Source organism: Ovis aries, chromosome 26, assembly GCF_016772045.2.
Source record: "Ovis aries strain OAR_USU_Benz2616 breed Rambouillet chromosome 26, ARS-UI_Ramb_v3.0, whole genome shotgun sequence".
NCBI classification, from domain to species: domain Eukaryota; kingdom Metazoa; phylum Chordata; class Mammalia; order Artiodactyla; family Bovidae; genus Ovis; species Ovis aries.
In genome coordinates this window covers 19,277,267-19,291,531 of record NC_056079.1, presented here as the reverse complement: position 1 = coordinate 19,291,531, position 14,265 = coordinate 19,277,267, and the positions used below count along the sequence as shown (strand labels likewise).

The window sequence follows — 14,265 nt, the reverse complement described above, 5'->3', positions numbered from 1 at the left end:
TGCAGGAGACCTAGGTTCGATCCCTGGATTGGGAAGATCCCCTGGAGGAAGGCAAGGCAACCCACTCCAGTATTTTTGCCTGGAGAATCCTATGGACAGAGGAGCCTGGTGGGTTACAGTCCATGGAGTCACAAAGAGTCAGACATGACTGAGCGACTAAGCATAGCACATCTTAAACGTAACAAATCATTACAGTGAGAAGGGAAAATATAGCAAGTGAACCAGCATTGATTCTCATTGATTTTTTCTTTTTTTTTTTTCTGCATTATCTCATCAATCCTTAGAGCAACCTTCCAGATATTGACAACTTTCTTTTAGAAAATGGAAACCTGAGGCTCTCAGGCACTTTAAGACACTTGCCAAGGATTCAAACCCAAGACTCTCACAGCCAGTGTTGTTCCTACCACATCTTACTTCTGCCTTTCCTTTCTCCTGTCATTTCCATCTCTCCAAAAGAATAACAACTAATAGTATTTCAATAGCACTTTACATTTCTAAAATGCTTTTTCATTTCCTCTCATTTGTCTAGGAAATATTAAGCTATTATTTATAGTATTTACTAGGTTTTATTCTGCTGTTTACTAGGCCTTATTCTAGCCACTGTGGATAAAATGATAAGATCAACAAAATCCTTCTCTCATGGAATACATTTCACTGGAGAGGTACAACAAACAAGTAAAGGAAAAATAGTAAATGATATCTTTTCAGATAATGATAAATATTATGAAGGGACCAAAGGTCATGAGGACTAGAAAAGGAGATAGACAGTCCCTGAAGCTCTTCTCTTAGATATACACATGGCTCACTGCGTTACTTCTCAATGAGGTCTCTCCTTCCAACCTAATACATACGTACCTATTATATAAAATATTCCCCTCTCCTGCTACCCCAGCAGGAAGGTCAGAGTTTGTGAAGCCTAAGCTCTACTCCTTTCTCAGTTTATTTTTCTCTCTCAGTTTTGTTCACTTTGCTAAGAAGAACACATTAATTAAATACAGCTCTTCATGTCCAAATTTGTATTATCAGAGATACATTGTGCTTACCTCAAGTAACTCTCCTGTTTAACTGAAGCTATAACAGTGGCAATAATTTCATTTTATGTAAATAACATTACTGAGTCCTGTCCATGATCCTACCCTAAGCCCTGTGCTGGGCCTGCCAGAGCTCTATGTGCATTGAACCTCTTTCCTCTGTCCTGACAGCCTTATCATAGCAGGAACAAGTAAAAGCACACTGCTGTGGGTTTTTGGACATTTTTATTTTGCATTGTCATTATAAAGGCATTAATGACCTAATGTCAAAATATATTTAAAGAATATATGTACAGGAGAAAGTTTGTAAATATTTTTTTCATAATGATTATATTTACTTTTAAAGCTTAAAAAATCCAGGCTTGAAATAAAATAGAAATTTTTAAGTTTATTTTTATTGTAGCATTTTTTTAAACTCTGTGCTGATATGACAGTGTTTTCACCTATCATTGCTAATAGTAGCACATTACCCATGGGAAAAAATTGAGTGAAATTTTACATTCCATTTGGAGAAAGAACGTTTCAGAAAGTACCCTGGAAATATTTACTTAGAAGATATATTGCTGAAGCTTAGTGTATTTATATCTAGTAAGTGTGGATATTTATTTTAATTAATTTGACAATACTAAATATATTTACATGTATTTTCCCAATATAGGGCATTACATTTGATGAATTCAGGTCATTTTTCCAGTTTTTGAACAACCTAGAAGACTTTGCAATAGCTTTAAATATGTATAATTTTGCAAGTCGTTCTATAGGACAAGGTAAGTAATAAACTTCCAAAAATTAAAAGCAAACCATAATTCTTTAGCAACCTTTGACAACAAATTAACTAGATATGTCTGTCATATTCATCATCCATTTGCCTGAAAGTCTGGTGTATACATCAATGGGAAATTCGTTTTCCCTAAGCACAGTTTAGGGAAATATTCTAAATTTTGGTATTAAACTTATTATTGCCTTTCATCACATATTATGGGGAAAAGCTAATGATGTTTGTAAAGGTTCAAAGGGAAAAAACCTCATGGCTGCTCAGTAACAGAAGGGTATGTGTCTCCCTATAGAAGGGCCAGCCAGCCATGCCACACACATCATCACAGGTTGACATTCATATTATTTGTTTGTATTACTGACTTGACCTGTACTCTCTGCTGGCTCAGAAACCCGAATTTTGTCAGTAAAGCCACCTCTTAGAGATGGACTTAAATTAACCGAGTTTTAAGAATGTTATATGAAAATGACAGTTTTACTTAACTTACCAAAAACTACAGCTGCCCGGTCCCATCACTTCATGGGAAATAGATGGGGAAACAGTGTCAGACTTTTCATTTTGGGGGGCTCCAAAATCACTGCAGATGGTGACTGCAGCCATGAAATTAAAAGACGCTTACTCCTTGGAAGAAAAGTTATGACCAATCTAGATAGTATATTCAAAAGCAGAGACGTTACTTTGCCGACTAAGGTCCGTCTAGTCAAGGCTATGGTTTTTCCTGTGGTCATGTATGGATGTGAGAGTTGGACTATGAAGAAGGCTGAGCGCCGAAGAATTGATGCTTTTGAACTGTGGTGTTGGAGAAGACTCTTGAGAGTCCCTTGGACTGCAAGGAGATCCAACCAGTCCATTCTGAAGGAGATGATCAGCCCTGGGATTTCTTTGGAAGGAATGATGCTAAAGCTGAAACTCCAGTACTTTGGCCACCTCATGTGAAGAGTTGACTCATTGGAAAAGACTCTGATGCTGGGAGGGATTGGGGGCAGGAGGAGAAGGGGACGAACGAGGATGAGATGGCTGGATGGCATCATCGACTCGATGGACGTGGTCTGAGTGAACTCCGGGAGATGGTGATGGACAGGGAGGCCTGGCGTGCTGCGATTCATGGGGTCGCAAAGAGTCGGACACGACTAAGCGACTGAACTGAACTGAACTGACAGCTGCCCTAAAATTGGCTGTTGTCCTCAGGGTCAGCTCCTTCCTTTCCTGTGGGGAGGCTTTACAAGTCAAGTCCTTTCCCAGGATTCTGTGACCATTTTCCCTTCCCTTGTGGTCATATCATTTTTTAAATACTCTTGCCATGTAAGGACGTTTTGGTTATTTCTTAACAGTGATTTTACCTATGCCATATCTAGTGAGTGCTAATCCCCCAGTTTAATTTCAGAGGACAGTCTCATTATTTTATTACCAAGTTCCATAGGAGAAGGCACACTGGAGTCCCTACATGACAATTCTCTCAAAAACACAGTGAATCCCTTCCATAGCTTTATTCACTTTCTCACTGAGTAAAAGAAACCTGAAAATTTTTCATATTTCACCCTTTGACTGATCTCGATGTTCTTAATGCATTTTAGTGTTTTAAAACCAAAACCTGGAACTTCCCTGGCAGTCCAGTGGTTAAGCTCCATGCTTTCACTGCAGGGGACTGGGTTCGATCCCTGATTGGGGAACTAGGATCTCACATGCAGTGCAGCCAAAAAACCTTTTTTTCAAAAATTAAAACCAAAACCTTTGGGAGCCCTGCCTTAACACACCAGTGTTTTATTGCCATGATAAATCTGGATGAGTAGCCCGCCAGGCTTCTCTGTCCATGGAATTCTCCAGGCAAGAATACTGAAGTAGGCAGCCTTTCCCTTCTCCAGGAGGTCTTCCCAACCCAGGGGTCGAACCCATGTCTCTTGCATTGCAGACAGATTCTTTACCATCTGAGCCACCAGGGAAGCCCAATAAATCTACTAATCAACCTTAAAAAGGAAAGAGAGTCAGCCTTTAAAAGAGAAAAAGAGTCAGTACCTGCTTACCTGGTTCAGAATGGAAGGCTGCTCTTTTACTTTGTGCAACTAGGAAATGAAAAACATCATTCTTGGCAGGTGCTAGGAATAGATCTGCCTTTTTTTTTTTTTTTCTTTTTCTGTTGCAACTTCTAGCACCTTAATTCAGGTTCAGTTCAGTTCAGTTCAGTCATTCAGTTGTGTCCAATTCTTTGCGAAAGCAGCTCTGTTGCTGCTTTCTGCATGATCCTGTGCAGTGATTATTTGGGCAGGTGTCTCATCTCCCACCTGAACTACAAGTTCCTTGAGAACTTATTCACTTTAATAACCTCTAAAGTATCTGTGGTTGATACCAAGCCTTTTAACCAAAACCACAAAAATTTTTTGTTCCCTAAAAGATAGGAGGGCTTCCCTGGTGGCTCAGACGGTAAAGTGTTTGCCCGCAATGCGGGAGACCTGGGTTCGATCCCTGGGTCGGGAAGATTCCCTGGAGAAGGAAATGGCAACCCACTCCAGTACTCTTGTCTGGAAAATTCCATGGACAGAGGAACCTTGTAAACTACAGTCCACGGGGTCGCAAGAGTCGGGCACGACTGAGCGACGTCACTTCACTTCACTTAAAAGATAGGATGATTAATGAAAAGAGTTACATTAACATAAGATCATGACCCACATTTATGGGAGGAAAAGAAAACTTCCATTATAACTTTGCTGATAACTAACACATATTATAAAAATAATATTAATGGTTTACCCCTTTTCTGTGTCATTTATCTAGATGAATTTAAGCGTGCTGTCTACGTAGCCACTGGCCTCAAACTTTCACCACATTTAGTGAACACAGTCTTCAAGATTTTTGATGTTGACAAAGATGATCAGTTAAGCTATAAAGAATTTATTGGAATTATGAAAGACAGACTCCATAGAGGATTCCGGGTAAACCTATACACTTTAAGCCTATTGCTCTCCTTTTAAAAACTTGGGGAAAAAATCCATCTAAGTTTCAGAAATAGTTTATATGAATATTTAAGTATATAAACAAGAAATGTTATATATTTGAAAAGTAAAACATAAAGTCCTACCTACTTTCAAAAGTAATTTGAAGTGATAAAAGGTCATACTTTTTAAAATATAAAATCAGTTTGAATTTCAAAAACTTGTTTTCATACTCAATTAGTTTAATGTATTTATCCCAGTTTGGGGTGGGGGGGAGATGTTGCCAAACATTTTTATTACTTCAGTCTGAACACTGGCTGTTCAAGACTTGTTAGTATACAAAGAAATATCACCATTTCTCATTTTATGTGATGCAGATTTCCACTAGGCAACATGAGGTTCTTAAGTCACTGCATATTCAGTACTTTTTATATGGAAAATCAGGTAAAAAGTGTTTTTTTGTTTGTTGAACTGTTTGTTCCTGTTCACATCTCACACTGTGAAATAATTTCAAGAAATTCAATGATTTTTATCTCAAAAATATATTTTAAAGAGTGAAATGGTGCATAAATCAGTGCATGTTTACACATTTAATTTATTTTGATATGCCACAAATAGAAAAAGAAAAAAAAACTGTTTTCTATTCAGCTAGAATATTCAGTCTTCCTTCTTTGGTAAGAATACCTCTGAGTATTATACATTTAAAAAGAGAAAAAAATATATGTGCAAAAAATCAAGACTCATCATAGACAATGTTTTAATCCAAACTGCCTTGATAAAGATACTGTGTATTAAACTGCCACCTAGTGGTTAGTTGTTAACATTCGCATTGGTGGCACAAGTCAAGTGAAAATCATTTTTTTCCTCAAATATTTTAGAGTAGCAAGATCAAATTAACACATAAATTATGTATATGCTATAAACCCCTGACACTGTCTTCCTCTCTCAGGTGTTATGCATTTTTATTTTTGCTTTATTTATTGCATATCTATGACCTCATATTTTATTTATACTTTTAATCCTCTGTTCCACAGGGTTATAAAACAGTTCAGAAGTATCCCACTTTCAAATCCTGTCTGAAGAAGGAACTTCATAGTAGATAAGTATGTTAGCACCTCTATTTGTCAAAATTTGCTCAGTAACAATAAAAGAAAGGGGTCATTTATTTTTCTATTATAACATTTAGGTAATAGCTAAAAGAAATGGAATTATAATTTATTTTTAAATCTTAGGTCACTAACTCAATTTCAGAGTCAGTCTTTTAAGGGTTTCATTTTGGACTGTAATTCAAGAATAATTGTTATAACAAAGCATTAGTTTGCCACTATTAAGTTGTGATCTAAAAATGAACTGGAATACTCCAGCTGAAATTCTCATGGAATGTCTTGACTGAAAAGTTTTCCATTTAACCTTCAGTTTTGTATCTGAGCAGGTACAGTATAATGAATCCAGATTGCATTTGTATAATCAAGGATCATCAGCCTCTAAGGGATATCTTTTACTATTTTTTAGAATCATGAGTCCAAACATCTGCTACAATAATAACAACTTTTTTTTTTTAGTTATTTTGGGTGCCTGGCGCTATACTAGGTGTTCTTCTATATGCAATATTTCATTTAATCCTTACAGACAGAAATCCCATTTAACAGCAGAGAAAATAGAGACTTGGTGAGTCAATTACCCAAGATAACTTGCCACTCAGCTGCAAAACAGGATTTGAATTCCTCATTCTATGTGATGATAAAACCATCTTAGCTATTATTTACTGCACTATCACCAGAGAATGAAATAGTTGAGGAAGATACAGGAGATTTGTTCAGTTTGTATCAACCCAAAGAAATACCTTAAACTTGTTGATGATCTCCAAGATGAGAGATTTGTTTTCCCTTTTTTCTTTCAGCTTTTTTTTCTTTTTTCTTTAAAAAGTCAACTATAAAATTTTGGTCAGTTGTGAGTACGGATTAGTTCTTGGAAATGAAAGTTTTGCTCATTTACATGCTTGCAAATATCTGTTTTTTCCTATTTTTCTCAAGCTTAAAGCATTTATATTTGTCTATAGCATCATTACCAACAAGGTCCATATGCATAGGATATCAGTGTATGTTACTTAAAAGACCAAAGCTGTTTTGAAATAACTATGAGAAACATAAACAATCATAATAAACATGATTAAATACTTCAATAGGACTAAGATCTTAACATGCCACTATTGATTTGTCTCCCTAGAAGAAAACAGCAGTAGTTGATATTTTGCAAAGCTTTGAAGCCTAATGTTTTATGGAACTCAATTAAGGGATTGCTGGTCTAAAATATTTAGTGATAAGTAGGCTTATTTACTTCAGAGAAGGCAATGGCACCCCACTCTAGTACTCTTGCCTGGAAAATCCCATGGATGGAGGAGCCTGGTGGGCTGCAGTCCAAGGGGTCGTTAAGAGTCCGAATGAGCAACTTCACTTTCACTTTTCACTTTCATGCACTGGAGAAGGAAATGGCAACCCACTCTAGTATTCTTGCCTGGAGAATTCCAGGCATGGCAGAGCCTGGTGGGCTGCCATCTATGGGGTCGCACAGGGTCGGACACGACTAAAGCGACTTAGCAGCAGCAGGAGCAGCAGCAGCACCAGGCTTATTTACTTAGCTAAGGGGGTAACTGTCATGATTGAGCTAACAGAGGTCAGGTCTTCCTCATCTCTGGGAACTTTATATTGCCCTTATTATAAAAAGTTAAACATTTTTTTAAAAAGCAGTAGGATGATACTATTAATAAGTTCTATAGATAGTGTATCTAACCAACTTAAAATAGTGTCACATTAACATCATTGATTCTATGTAGTAGAATATAGAACCATAGCTAAAAATGACTGCATTGATTCTAGAACTTTGTAAGATTGAGGATTAGATAAGTTTTCATTCAACTTTTAAGTTAAAGGAAATCGTTTATAAGTCTGATTCTTATATTATCTGTTGAGTGTTTTTATTATGCTCCTCACTGTTTCTTGTCATTATTATAGTAACTGATCAATGCCATCATGTCGGAATTTCATCCTAAATAAATGTTACTTTTATGTTATTACATATTTTTTAAATTAGGTACTGCTAAAGCAGAGTTTAAAGGATTATTATCTACTTAAAAATCCAAGAAGCAAACATTTCAGAGGGCGGAAGCAAGACTGAAATCAGAACTCGTAGAAATGAAGGAAAAGGTGAAACGCTAATTATAATTTTTTCTTGAACTGAATTCTTGAACGTAAGACAGATAAGATACATCTTCTTACTAATTACAGATGTTGCGTGTTATGTTCAGCTTTTGTGTTATTTACTGAACTCTGCACTTTTTCATTCCCTTCAGAAGTGTATAGATTCTTCCAGTGACTATATAAGAATGTATTTTAAATGTTTTTTTTTAATTTATTAGAAATTTGTCTCATTTTTGAATAATGTATGACTCCTGGAATCTAGATAACTTAAAAATGAACAGCAACATATTCCCTTTGGTTTTGGACTGTGAACTTATTTTCAGAAAGTGAATATTCCTTGAGATTTATCTTAGGGCCCTTAGAATCGTTAATAGATCTCTGTTACTTACCAGGTTTTTAATTACACTGAAATCATTTTGAAACACAAGTAGAAATTAAGCTACTGTACAATATGATGGTTTACATTGTACTTTTAACTTTTAAAAGTACTTAATTAGCATTATTGTTTGAATCATATAAAGTTTTTTTTTTTAAGTTTTTGTTCATTTACCAAGGTCAACAGAATATCTGGTATTCTTTTATGTGTACAGCAAAGAAATTTAAAATGTAGATCTTTCTTTCTCAAAAAAAGTCATACATTGATGGTGGAAACAGTGGTAGTTTTTGTAGCAGTAGTCACTGTTATTGCCATTATTGTTTTAAACATGGTGCAGCTCTAACAGCAGATGGTACATGTTAATAACACTAATAAAATTAGTATCTTATGGCACTGTAACTTATTGCATATTGTTATTATATGTCTGTAGTATCAAAATGAATACTATAAAGACTAATATAAAATGGTTTAGAAGACTGATGTATATATTAGGTAGAAGTTAATGTTTTGTTTCTTGTGAAAGGACCACATGGACTAGTGAGCCCAACAGGCAGTAATGATGAATAATTTAAATATAATTCATTATTTTAAAATGTCTTTAAAAAGAAAAGAAAAACTTTCTTTTGAAAAACAACAAAATTCAATACTCACATGGGGAAAATAACTCAATACTATTTATTGGAAATCTTTTCAATTTAAAGAGTGTTTAAAAAAGATAAAAGAGTAGTTTATAAAAGGATACTATACAAAAATAGAACAGTGGATTTAATTTATATACTGTATGTGGAAGATAGGTTAATTTATCTTCTTGGATGTATTAAATATAAATTGCACACACTCCAACTATTACCTTGCTTTGCACAGGAAAATAAATACTGACTTTGGTTTTATAAGTTATTAAATGTGAAATTGATAGTTCTGCATCAGCCTATTTATAAAATATTATTATTTCCAAGAAAATGCTGTTAGCATTGACAGTGCATTTGGTAGACTTTTTACATTCTTTATCTGACTTATTTATTATATTGATATAGAAATATATGACTCGTAAGTTTTAGGATTTCATATAGTATAATTTAATTTCACCTGCTTTGAAGGTTGTGATTGACTAAATGAAAATACCTTCTCATTTAACATGCCTAGCTTCATTTTACCTTCATTGAATGTCTTCAATATTATTTACTATCTAAAATAATGGAAAAATAATGCAAAATATGCAAAGAATTTATGGAACTAATGGAAAATTATAATAATGGAAATAATGCAACTTATTTTTATCTTTTATTATAACCTAAGTTACCTTGCATACATGGAAAAATTGATATTTAGAACAGTCCTATCAATAAAGATTAAAACTGAATTAGCTCATTAAGATTATTAATGATTATTAATAATTCTGCCATTCTCCCAAGGAATACTACCTATGCAAACTTTACTCATTATTGCTTATCACAATGATATTCATCTAAAACTGCAGCATAATATTATACTGCAAATAAATAAAGTATTCTGATCAATTGAAATGGGAAAGAGTAGTAAACTGTGGTGATTTTCCATGTTATCACTCTTGAACTTTATCATCTATAAAATGGAAGGTAAAAATATCTCACTGGACTGTTTACATCAATTTAAGAAATTTTAAATGCTTTGAAAATAGTACTATACTAAATACATGTATGCAGTTCTCAGTATCTTCTACAAATTATTCTTTGGAAAGATGAAGCTATTCATAAAATTTTAGTATCATACTGTTTACAGGAGACTATATAATAAAAGGTTTATGGTCTTCTAAAAATCATTTCATACTAAGAATTTCATTTAACTTAAGTTGTAGTCTGTTGTTCTTATCATAAAAAATAACTGTAAAGTGACCTGTCTTACATTCTTATGTTATCATAAAATAAATATACTTGCTCTCAAATCAGAAATGTAGTACTTTGCTTCTGTGTATATTTGTGAACTAAATAACGTCTTTCTGAAAAATGTCACATATAAACTTTGAAAATTTTTGCTGATTACCAAACCTCCATTGATCTTATGCCGTCTGCTATATCAGTACAGGCCAAGAAATTAATCTCATCAACACTTCTGTAAGTAAATAAATCACAGAGCCATAAAACCTTTCAAAGTGCCTAATAGGAGTCATACATTATATCATGGGTACTGGAAAACTTTCAGAAAGTTTACATGTGAATGGAATATCAACTTTGCTTTGTAGGTGGGCCATTTAAATGGCTTAAAATAATTATACCAACACTACAGCAGCCCATTTGACTAGTGTTGGTATCTTGTAGGCATCATCTTACCAAGACAACTCCTAGAAATCTACTAGTTCCCAAAATAAACTGCAGTAGTCCTCCTTTATCCACGGCTTCATGTTCCATGATTTCAGTTACCCGTGGTAAACTTGGGTCCAAAAATATCAAATGGAAAATTCCAGAAATAAATAATCCATAAGTTTTAAACTATATGTCATTCTTAGTAGCAAGATGAAATCCCACTATGTCCTTCCTGAGTTGCGTATCAGTCCTTTGCTCAGCATCTCTTGCCTGTTAGTTATCAGATCGATTGTCATGGTATCACAGTGCTTAAGTTCAAGTGACCATTGTTTTACTTAATAATAGCCCCAAAGCACAAGATTAGTGGTGCTGGCAATTTGGATATGTTAAAGAGAAGCCGTGAACGTGAATGTGTTAGTCGCTCAGTCGCGTCCAACTCTTTGTGACCCTATGGACTGTAGCCTGCCAGCCTCCTCTGTCCATAAAATTCTCCAGGCAAGAATACTGGAGTGAGTTGCCATTTCCTTCTTTAGAGGATCTTCCCAACCCAGGGATTGAACTCAGGTCTCCTGCATTGCAGGCAGATGCTTTACTGTCTGTGCCACTAGGGAAGCCCAAGAAGCTATACAGTGCTTTTTTTAAGTGAGGTGAAAGTTTTTAACTTAATAAGGAAAAGAATACAAATCATTTGCTGAGATTGCTAAGATCTACCATTCTAAGAACAAATCTTCTGTTCCCGAAATTGTGAAGAAGGAAAAAGAAATTCATGCCAGTTTTACTGTCACACCTCAAACTACAAAAGTTACAGAGCATGGTGAGTGCCCAATTAAGATGGAAAAGTCATTTAATTTGTATAAGAAGATATTTGGAGAGAGAGAGAGGCCATGTTTGTGTAACTGTTATCATGGTATAGTATTACAGTTGTTCTATTTTAGTATTAGTTTCTTACCTAATTTGTAAATTCATCTGTATCATAAATATGTATGTATAGGAAAACTTTTTTTCTCTGAATTTACTTTTTATCGTCTGCTGTTCACGTTTTGTATATTCAAGTTTTATTCTCTCCGATTATTTAATTTCAGTTTCTTTGAAGTTTTCTTCTTTCTTCATTGCCTCATTACGTTATTCTGCTTGTGTTTTGGGTGTCTCATATTAAAGGTTCTTCTCAAATCTCTGGTCTTCTTTTGCTATATGTTTGTATTTTAAAACAAATTGGAAGCTCTGTGTGCACGAAATGAGTTTTGATTGATGGGTTCGGCTCACTGCTGTTTTTGGCGGGGCCGCTTCAGGCGAGGCACCTTGACTATGGGGGTGTATTGCTAGGTCTTTTTCTCTTTGCCTGGTCAGATTTCTCCTACCTGGTAGTCCACAGCCTAGCTACTGTTTTTTTCAGAAGGCCCTTTGAAGATGGAACCATAGGTATATTTAATGAAGGGAGCCATAAGCTCATATATTTAATGAGCTGTTATTGAGCGATTTGAATGTTTTCACCATGTCTTTGTTTACTTTTTCGAGAAAAGCACATTTAAAAAACTTAGGACCTCAGTCTGGAAAAAAAATAAAACTAAATCATGAAAGTCATGTGCTAGATGGATTTATTTACCAAATCCAGAGTTAAGTTACCTCTTCTTGAACCAGATAGTAATAGTTTTAAGAAAAATTAAAGTATTATGGTGATTGTGGACTTATGGAACCACCACATATTTAAGCTTGGATGGTAGGGATGAGAAAGACATTAATTGATAAAGGAAAGCTAGTGGATATCAGTTATTGGAAAGTTAAAGATAGCAGCCGTACTCTCTTACAAAATGTATTTTGGTGACGTTTACTGAAGAGACAAAGAACTGAACTGGACCACTAGTCTAATTCAGTACAGCATTTCCTATTGCATATTTTCAAGGATGGAGCAGGCAGCTTGATGGTTAAGGAGATTCATCTTCTAGCAGATTTTAAAATGTGGTAAAATGAGAGTTTAGGACAGAAGGAAAGACAACTAATAAAGATATTTCTAATCCATGGTATGTAATGCTTTATTCCTTGCAAGCTGTAGGTGCTGTAAGAGTTAAAAGTTCAAGCTGAAAAATCTACCAAAAAAACATGCTGAAAATCTATACTTTTTTTTATGTCGTTGCTCTTTGGTGCTAAGAGGTTCTCAAGAAGGTGAGTACCTTACGTACCATTTGTGCTGTAATATTTAATTACAGTGAGTGTACAGAAGATTAGCTGTCTCAAAGATTCTTTTGAAATCAGATTGTACATCAGAACTGCATTGTGCCCTGCTAAGTAAGCAAATTTAAGAAAGTGGAGAAGGTGATGTCAAGACTTATTGCAAAATGAACAAATAAAGGAGTAGGATTTGGTTGGTGTTCAGCCTATTAAAGCATGGCCAAATGTCAGTCTTCATTTGTCAACTTAAATATGTTTTTCTAAAATTTACAAAGATTCAAGTCTATGGAAAGTGTCCTTTAGCTAGTATCTGAACTTGAGAAATAAATTAAGCAGCACAAAATGCTGAGTAGATTGTACTAATAATTCAATTTCTCATAGTGATTAATTACCACATAAATATTGCATTACTAATTCATACAGATACCTGTTGTCCTTTTCTGTTATTTTTCTGATTATAATGTTAATGCTTGTGTTTTTGCTCCCTAATATTTGAAGTTTAAGAGACTCGGAAGTTAACTTCTCCATAATAGCTAGACTCCCCTCCCCCAAAAAAGTAAAAGTAAAATTTTAAATAATCCACAAGCCAAGCCCCAGTTAACTAGGTAGATTAAGGTAGCTCGTAGCCTAAATTGGACTCCCTGGAAAAAGGAACACAGGTGAGGATCTCAGGCCAGAGCAACAAAGTTCACAGGTACTTGAAACTAGAATGATAGGGAACCTGCAGGCATTAAATCAAAAACTCAAGAGTTGTGGGTCCAGTTGTGACTAACTGGTATTAGCGTTAGTGTTCTGTCAGAAACTACAGCATTGTGCAACAAATACTTCAAGGCTTTGATCCTTGAGAGGAAGGACATTCATGCAGTGGCCTCTACATTCACTCTGGCTTGCTGCCTGGAAGCACTTTCCACATTGCAACAGAGAGAAATGAAGCCCAAACAGAAAACTTCTGAAGATGGAAGAAATGAGATAAGAAAATGGCTCCTGGAGGTCACACAGGGCTAGGAGACACTGGAATTCAAATCATCCACTGTGTAAAGTCCTCACTGAACAACCCAAGAATTAAATTAAGGACATGCCTTAGGAGTAAGACTACTCTAGACCATAATAAAACCTAAAATTAATCCTCAATAGAAGCAAGCTGATTTGCCAATATAGAAACTACCCACCAAAACAAAATTCAGTACTCTAAAGGAAAATAGCAAAAATCCATATTTTCAATAATATCCACAACAGGACTTCCCCGATAGTCTACTGATTAAGAATCCACTTGGCAATGCAGGGAACATAGATTTGATTCCTGGTCTGGGAAGATCCCACATGCTACGAAGCAACTAAGCACATGTACCATAACTACTAAGCCAGCACTCTAGAGCCTGTGAGCCACAACTACTGAACCCAAGTGCATCTACTGAAGGCCACATACCTGGAGCCCATGCTGCAACAAGACAAACCACTGCAATGAGAAGCCTGTGCACCCCATTGAAGAGTAGCCTCTGGTCACCACTACTAGA

The 14,265-nt window shown here is 35.2% G+C and overlaps 1 protein-coding gene across 2 annotated transcripts in view; it reads left to right on the top strand.

Moving 5' to 3' along the window:
• MICU3 (mitochondrial calcium uptake family member 3) overlaps positions 1–10,234 on the top strand; it is an 85,507-nt gene extending 75,273 nt beyond the window's left edge. For both annotated transcript variants that reach the window (XM_027962686.2, XM_015104575.3), the window contains 4 exons: positions 1,690–1,798; positions 4,576–4,733; positions 5,768–5,836; positions 7,824–10,234. In XM_027962686.2, coding sequence (XP_027818487.1) covers positions 1,690–1,798; positions 4,576–4,733; positions 5,768–5,836 — 336 coding nt within the window. In that variant the 3' untranslated portion in view covers positions 7,824–10,234. The remainder of the gene's footprint in view (positions 1–1,689; positions 1,799–4,575; positions 4,734–5,767; positions 5,837–7,823) is intronic.
• The last annotated feature ends 4,031 nt before the right edge of the window (positions 10,235–14,265 follow it).